At 34.5% G+C, this 6,927-nt stretch overlaps 1 protein-coding gene across 1 annotated transcript; it reads left to right on the top strand.

Annotated features, from left to right (window-relative positions):
• The first annotated feature begins 4,547 nt into the window (after positions 1 to 4,547).
• On the top strand, positions 4,548 to 6,351 carry LOC108367430 (mitochondrial thiamine pyrophosphate carrier-like). The gene has a single exon (XM_017622040.1). It carries the CDS (start codon positions 4,628 to 4,630, stop codon positions 5,666 to 5,668), a length of 1,041 nt encoding a protein of 346 aa, XP_017477529.1. The 5' UTR covers positions 4,548 to 4,627; the 3' UTR covers positions 5,669 to 6,351.
• Positions 6,352 to 6,927: the final 576 nt, after the last annotated feature.

Raw genomic sequence — 6,927 nt, 5'->3', positions numbered from 1 at the left:
GTGCATTTTTCGGGATGCATGGGCAGTTCTTGAACGGCTTCTGGTTGCTCTTCACTCCAAATGCGGCAATTTTGCTTATTTACGAAGCCATTCAACCAGAAATGAGCCTCATCGCTGAACAAAATTTGTCGAATTTGTTGTGTTCGAACCGAACACTGATTTTGGTAATAAAATTCAATGATTTGCAAGCGTTGCTCGTTAGTAAGTCTATTCATGATGAAATGTCAAAGCATACTGAGCATCTTTCTCTTTGACACCATGTCTGAAATCCCACGTGATCTGTCAAATACTAATGCATGAAAATCCTAACCTCAAAAAAATCACCCGTTATAAGGAGGTAATGATTAAAACATAACTGAAATAGCGTTTTTAGATGTTTGTTTAACATAGCTTTATTAAGAGTTCGCAATTAAAAAAAATATTTATAAGTTTCAAAAATTAAGTTTTGAAGTACAAATAATAACTTCTTGAATAAATTTTAGATAATAAAAAAATTGCAAAAATTTATGTATATAATGTTTTGTTTTTACGATTTTTAAATTTAAAAATTGCAAATTTTAGTTTTTAATTTTTTATAGAACAGCAAATATCTCTTTGAAACGAAATGAAAACATTTTATAACTATAATAAATATTTAGAAATAAATTTCAAATCCGGAAAATTTTGAAATTTTCTTTTTTAAATTAAAAAAAAAGCGGTTGTTTAAAACCTTGCAGAAAAAAAGAGGTATACTATTTGGAAATTGTGTCGGGAGCGCAGTATGTTGAATAATTTCCTACAGTACAATTTGTAGATCTAGCGCACAAAAAAAAAACAAAAACAAAAATAAATAATGGAGCAGTCGACCATTTGAAGTATATTTTTTTCCTAAATGGTTTGCTACTTTCATGCACTTGTTTCTTACAGGCGTTTAACTAATACATCCACGCTGTTAGGTGTTTTGGGACTGTTGCTTTTTGCGCGTTCATGTTTGCGATTTCACTTTCAAAGCATTTTCATCAGCAACGAATTGGAGAGCATAATAATAAAAAAAAAATAACAATACAAATGGTACAGTTGGAATGAATTTCATTATTACACCGTGCAACCAAAACAACAAATTTACCAAAACAGTTTTATATTTTTCACGTCAGGACTTTTTTCAAAGAACTTTGAATTTTAAAGATATGATTGATTCAAAAATTATTTAAAAAACGAGTGCAATGTAGGAAAAATATGGTACCAAATGAGAGAAAATTCTGTAGAATTTAAAAACAATAAAGTTTTTTTTTGGTTTAAAGACGAAAGGTATGAAAATGCGCTTTTAATAAATTTTATCTTTTTAAGTTAATAAAGTTTGCAGGACGAAATTCGATGATGAGGTCGTGCGTACATTAGTCCTCAAACGATAATTTTTCCAAAAAAAAAAATATTGCAAATTTTCAAGGATTTTTAAGCACAAAATATGTAAAGGACATTTTCCATACATATTCGGCCTTATGCAAAAAATTATTCTTTTATAATTCTACAGAATCTTTCTTTTATGTGATACCCTTATTGTTATCCCGCATTGCATCGAATTTTTTAAATAATTTTTTTAAATAAGTATATTTTTTAAATTTCAAAGTCCTTAAAAAAAATCCTGACGTCAAGAGAAAAATTAAGTACCAGTTTTACATTAATTTCCCCATAGTTTCGCGAATATATTCATTTTTTTGTGTGTGTAAAATTTACTGTCGCACGGTTTATTATTATTTGTCTACATAAATACATATTCACCGTACACTTTGGGTTTCTCTTAAACTGCGAGCAGTGCGTGTATGTATACAAGGCGTCCTTAAATGAAATTGGCAAAAAAGGACAAAATTACTTACACTCAATTTGTTGGTGAGAACTGAAATTAGGGTGATGTGTGCGAAGGTACACCAGAGCTTTATTGGTTTATTTATTTATTATGTTTGTTTTTTTTCTATGAAACTACTTTGTGAATGTGCTTTTGTGTTCATTCTTGCTGGACCCTCTGGAGGCTCAATAATACCAAAACGATCACATTACACTTATAGTTCAAATGATGGTCGAGGGTCAGTCACGGTTACGATGGGACGTTCAAAGCTTATTATAAGTAACTGTGCTGGTAATTGCGTGTTGTATGTATAACACACTTTTGTGTCCAAAAAAAAAAGAGAGCTGATACATGAAATGTGTATCGTGATATTAATAGTTTATATTGAATTTTAATGAAAAAAAAATATGAGTACTTTTAGTATAAATGTTTTTGCCTCGACATTAAATAGGTTAAACTCGACGTAAATAAATTTTTAGTAATTAAAAATTGGATGTAGTTTTTGCTAACGTGAAAACTGCACATAATTTGTGGTCTTTTAGAATTTGGACATTTTTTGTTGGTTATGTAAAACTGGTTTGAATCTTTTCCCTTTGAACCATAGAGAAAATATATTAGATAAAAGCTGGACATACAGGCGTATCAGTAAACTGAACCCTTTTATATGTTCATAACTTTATTCGTCCACATTTATATCTATTTTCAGATACATTAAAATCTGTAACATCAGTTTTAGGTGTCCGTTTTTAATTTGACCTCAAATTACATCGTTGTTTTAATAAAAAAAAAAATATATGTTAAATTTTTTAGTACGGATGAGGGAGTAACTTGAAATTAGAAAAAGTTGTAAATAACTAAAATTACTAGAAATTTATGTCCATTTTTGCTTTACAATAATGCCATCAGATCGGTTCGAATTCAAAAGCGGGCCGTCTTAAATTGGAAAGTTTTGTTTCTTGAAAAGGGTTGCCACCTGTTAGTATATTAAATTCGAATTAATTAATAAGCTAAATGATTATTAAAATATGGGTATAAATCGAAAGGTTTTGAAAAGGATTCGTTTCTAAATTATGCACATAATGTAGGGTTACCACCCCACAATATGGGCGTCCGACGAAAAAGGTTTTAGTTTGAAAATATTTTGGAGAGGGTTGCCACCTAATTGAAAGGACGAATTTCATTAAATTAGACGCGTGATATTGAAATACTAAATTGTCGGTGTAAACGAAAGGAGTGCCAAGGAGTCTTTAGTTTGAGTATTTAAAATAGTTTTGAGGTGTTTGAAAAGTGTTGCCACCTGTTAAAAGTTAAGTAAAAGTGATTTATTAAAAGATGGGTACCAAACGGGATTTCTAAATCATATGTAAGACGGTTGCCTCCTATTTAAAAAGCAAAATTCAAATAAATTCAGCAGTTAATTTAAATATATATCACAATGCCAGAAGTGAGAGATTTAAGAAGGTATGTATTTGTTTGAAAATAATTTTAAAGAGGGTTGCTACCTGACTGAAAAGGTCAATTTAAATAAATATACACAAGTTATGTGAGACATTTCAATATTGGTTTCAAACGACAAACATTTTTTTTTTTTTAAGTTTTAAAAAAGCTCTGGTTTAAAAGTATTTTTGATCTGGGTTGCCAGCCGTTATAAAAGTTAAATTTATTTTAAGAACACAGAATGAAACAAAATTACTAATTTGTAAATTTTTATGATGCAATTGGATTTGTTTTTATTCAAAGAAAAAGATCTCGCAATTTTTTTAAGTGTATCCTATTTTGTGCAATTTTTAACATGATTTTGTCGTTTTACCGCTGTACGAGTTTACTAGTTTCCTTTAGTTTACGAGAACACTTATCTTAAATAGTTAAATCATCGGTTCATGAGACGAATATGATATTAAAAAAGTGTCTGCATTTTTGGCAATGTTTAACAATCCACATTTTCATGGCCAAATTTAAGCAATCCGAGAGCAAAGTTCTCCATGAACGCCTGCCTGTCAATGCAACATTGGTCTGTCTACTCTACAATAAATCTAGCAGCATATTTCTGCAAGCGGTTTGGCTGAGATTTTTTGACCAGCAAGCAGTGACCTGTCAGCCAGTACAAATTGCGTAAACCTGTCTCCATTTGGGTTTCGTAAGTCATTATCCATGTACACACATACATATATCGTTCTGCCGTTGTTTTATGTCGTTGAGAGAGCCACAATCCGCTCTGATCAAATGGTACCACATTGAAATGTATCTCAGATTAAAACATCAAATTCAGTTTATTTGTTTACTGTGCTAATGTAGGCTTTCGTAACCAATAGTTCTACTTAGAAACTTGCTTTGTCTGACATTCCAGGTCCTCTTTAAAAAGGCTGCCCAAGCTGCAAGACTCCTAAGTGAGCTTGCCTTTACATATCTCTCGCTGGGCTGAAAGATAGATAGTCAACCTAGCTTCGATCCGTTCCCTGTTTAAAGAAACTACCTTGAGGCTGCATTGTCTACCAATTATTCAGCACTGCAGTTTTCTGCAATGTCGTTGTGTTCTATAGCGATCTAAATAAATGCTCCAATAAGGAAGTCATTTCATGTTTAATTTCGACCTAACTGTGTGTCTTTACCAAAAACTACACTTTTTTTAATTCTGATCAGTTTATATTAGTTTTCTTCGCTGCCATACTAATTTACTATATATTTAATTTTCTAAATATATCATTGTTCTTTCTTTTCAGCTAAATTCTTCTCACCCCTGCCAGTTTGAAGTGTAGACGAATAACGTACCCACTGCCCCATCATAGCAACCAACCTCGTTCCACAATGTCCCAAGCATCCACCAAAGAACTGCGCTTACCCAAACCAGCCGACGTTGAGGGCAGCGTGCATCACACTTCGGCCCATGATGACTATACCTCAGCGCAGGCGCAACTGAATCAAATCTACGCTGGCGCAATCTCAGGCGCTTTAACACGCTCCTTAACGCAACCGTTCGATGTATTGAAAATACGTTTTCAGCTGCAAGTCGAGCCGCTCTCAAAACACACGAAAAGCAAATACACCTCGCTATGGCAAGCCAGCAAATTAATCTATCACGAGGAGGGCTTGCGTGGACTCTTCAAAGGACACAATGCCGGCCAATTCATGAGCGTCGTCTACAGTGCCGGTCAATTCTGGTCCTATGAACAAATACGCGCTATTATGCGCGACACGCCCTTCATGTCGACGCACCACAACGTCATGAACTTCATCGCTGGCGGTGTTGCCGGCTGTGTGGCGACCATTTTCTCCATTCCCTTTGATGTGATACGCACACGCTTAGTGGCACAGGATCCGGGGCAGGGCTATCGCAATATGTTGCACGCCATACCGATTATTTGGCGCACCGAGGGCGTACGAGGCTACTTTCGCGGCCTGCATCCGACGCTGGTGCAGATTGTACCACTTGTGGGCTTCAATTTTATGTTCTACAAAAAATTCAATGAAATGATGGTGCACACACGCTTGGCCAAGGACGATTTGCTGCCCACCTGGGTATTGTTGTGCACCGGTGGTGCAGCTGGAGTGGCGTCCAAGGCGGTCGTCTATCCGTTGGACTTCATTAAGAAGCGATTGCAAGTGCAAGGATTCGAACACCATCGCACCAAATTTGGGCGGACGCAACGTTGTCATGGTGCTTTCCATTGCATACAGCTGACTATGAAAGAGGAGGGCGCCATGGGTTTCTACAAGGGCATGTATCCGACGCTGATCAAATCCGGTTTGATGACTGCCTTCTACTTTACCATCTATGATAGATGCAAATTACTACTCTACCGGTACTATAATCTCGGTGAAGGACGTACACCGTCCTCAAAGACATAAAGACATAGAGCATAAAGCGGTGGTGAAGTGTAGAAGTGGAGTAGATGATCGATGAGCTTTTGTTATTTATCAATTGGATCGGCTCGACTGAGGTGTATGTAAATTTGGCTGCGGTGTAACGCTGCAGATGAAGAGTATACACCTTTACTTACTTATCCATACCTCATTATTATATACTCTAAGAGCATAGAATATAGATTGGTTTAACGTTTAAGAGGCAAAAACCCCAAAAGAAACTGCTAATTGTATAAAATTGATTAACATTTAAGCGATAAAGATTGTGACTACCACAAAAGATATTGTGTTAAAAATACGCACACAAACATACATATTTAATTTTAAAAGAAAGAAGAAAAGAATGCTTAAGCAGGGATCACGATTTGCACATTCGTACCTTTTGGCAGTCACGGAATTGGTGTTGTCTCGAAAGTTTTATCGAGTATGATTTCAGTTCAATAAAAAAAAAATCCAAACAACCCCACTATGTAACTGCTGAAATGTACAAATTGTGTGATCCCTGCTTTACTTTGAGCGATTCTCAATATGTTCCCAATTATGTAAAAGTGCAGTATACCGCCAGTTTATTAGACGCATAGTGTTGCTTAATTAAATGATTATGAGTGTTCGTCGCTTTCTACGGATTATCACGATTTTGTCAAATCGCGTTCGTGCAGACCAAAAAGGCGAGAAGTGAGAAGAAGTGGCAAATTCTTTGCTGGAAAAATTTTCGCTGGCAAGAATTGCAAGCAGGAAATAATTTGATTACACATAAAATTGAGCGATTTACTAATGAAAAAGGTAAAAAAAAATATGTGTTTACTTAGCGAATTTAAGTAATTTCTATGCTTTGAAAGGTATTTGGCTGAAAAAGCTATATTCGCAATTGCAGCCATAGTACATATCGAGCCCTAACCGCCAAAATAACGTAAGCGACATTTTTTTTCAAAATTTTATTTTTGATGCAGAAATATTCCTAGAGCATCTAGATGCATTTCTGCATCAAAAATAAAATTTTGAGAAAAATGTCGCTTACGTTATTTTGGCGGTTAGGGCTCGATATAGTAGACCCGCTGGTCTCTACGACAAAAAAAAATTGAAATGTATTTCGACGAAAGCTCGAATAGGAGCAAATATGTGGCATTTTGAGAAAAAAAAAACACAACTTAAGTGACTTTAGAATGTTCGACTTTTGATTTAAAAAGAATAAGTTTTCCTTAAAATTTTTTTATTTTTATTTTTATTACGCTTCTATAAAAAGG

Source organism: Rhagoletis zephyria, unplaced genomic scaffold (assembly GCF_001687245.7).
Source record: "Rhagoletis zephyria isolate East Lansing unplaced genomic scaffold, Rhagoletis_zephyria_1.1 Rzeph_scaffold_02682, whole genome shotgun sequence".
NCBI classification, from domain to species: Eukaryota; Metazoa; Arthropoda; class Insecta; order Diptera; family Tephritidae; genus Rhagoletis; species Rhagoletis zephyria.
Note: the sequence above shows the minus strand (reverse complement) of the source record. Positions and strands in the feature narration are given on the sequence as shown.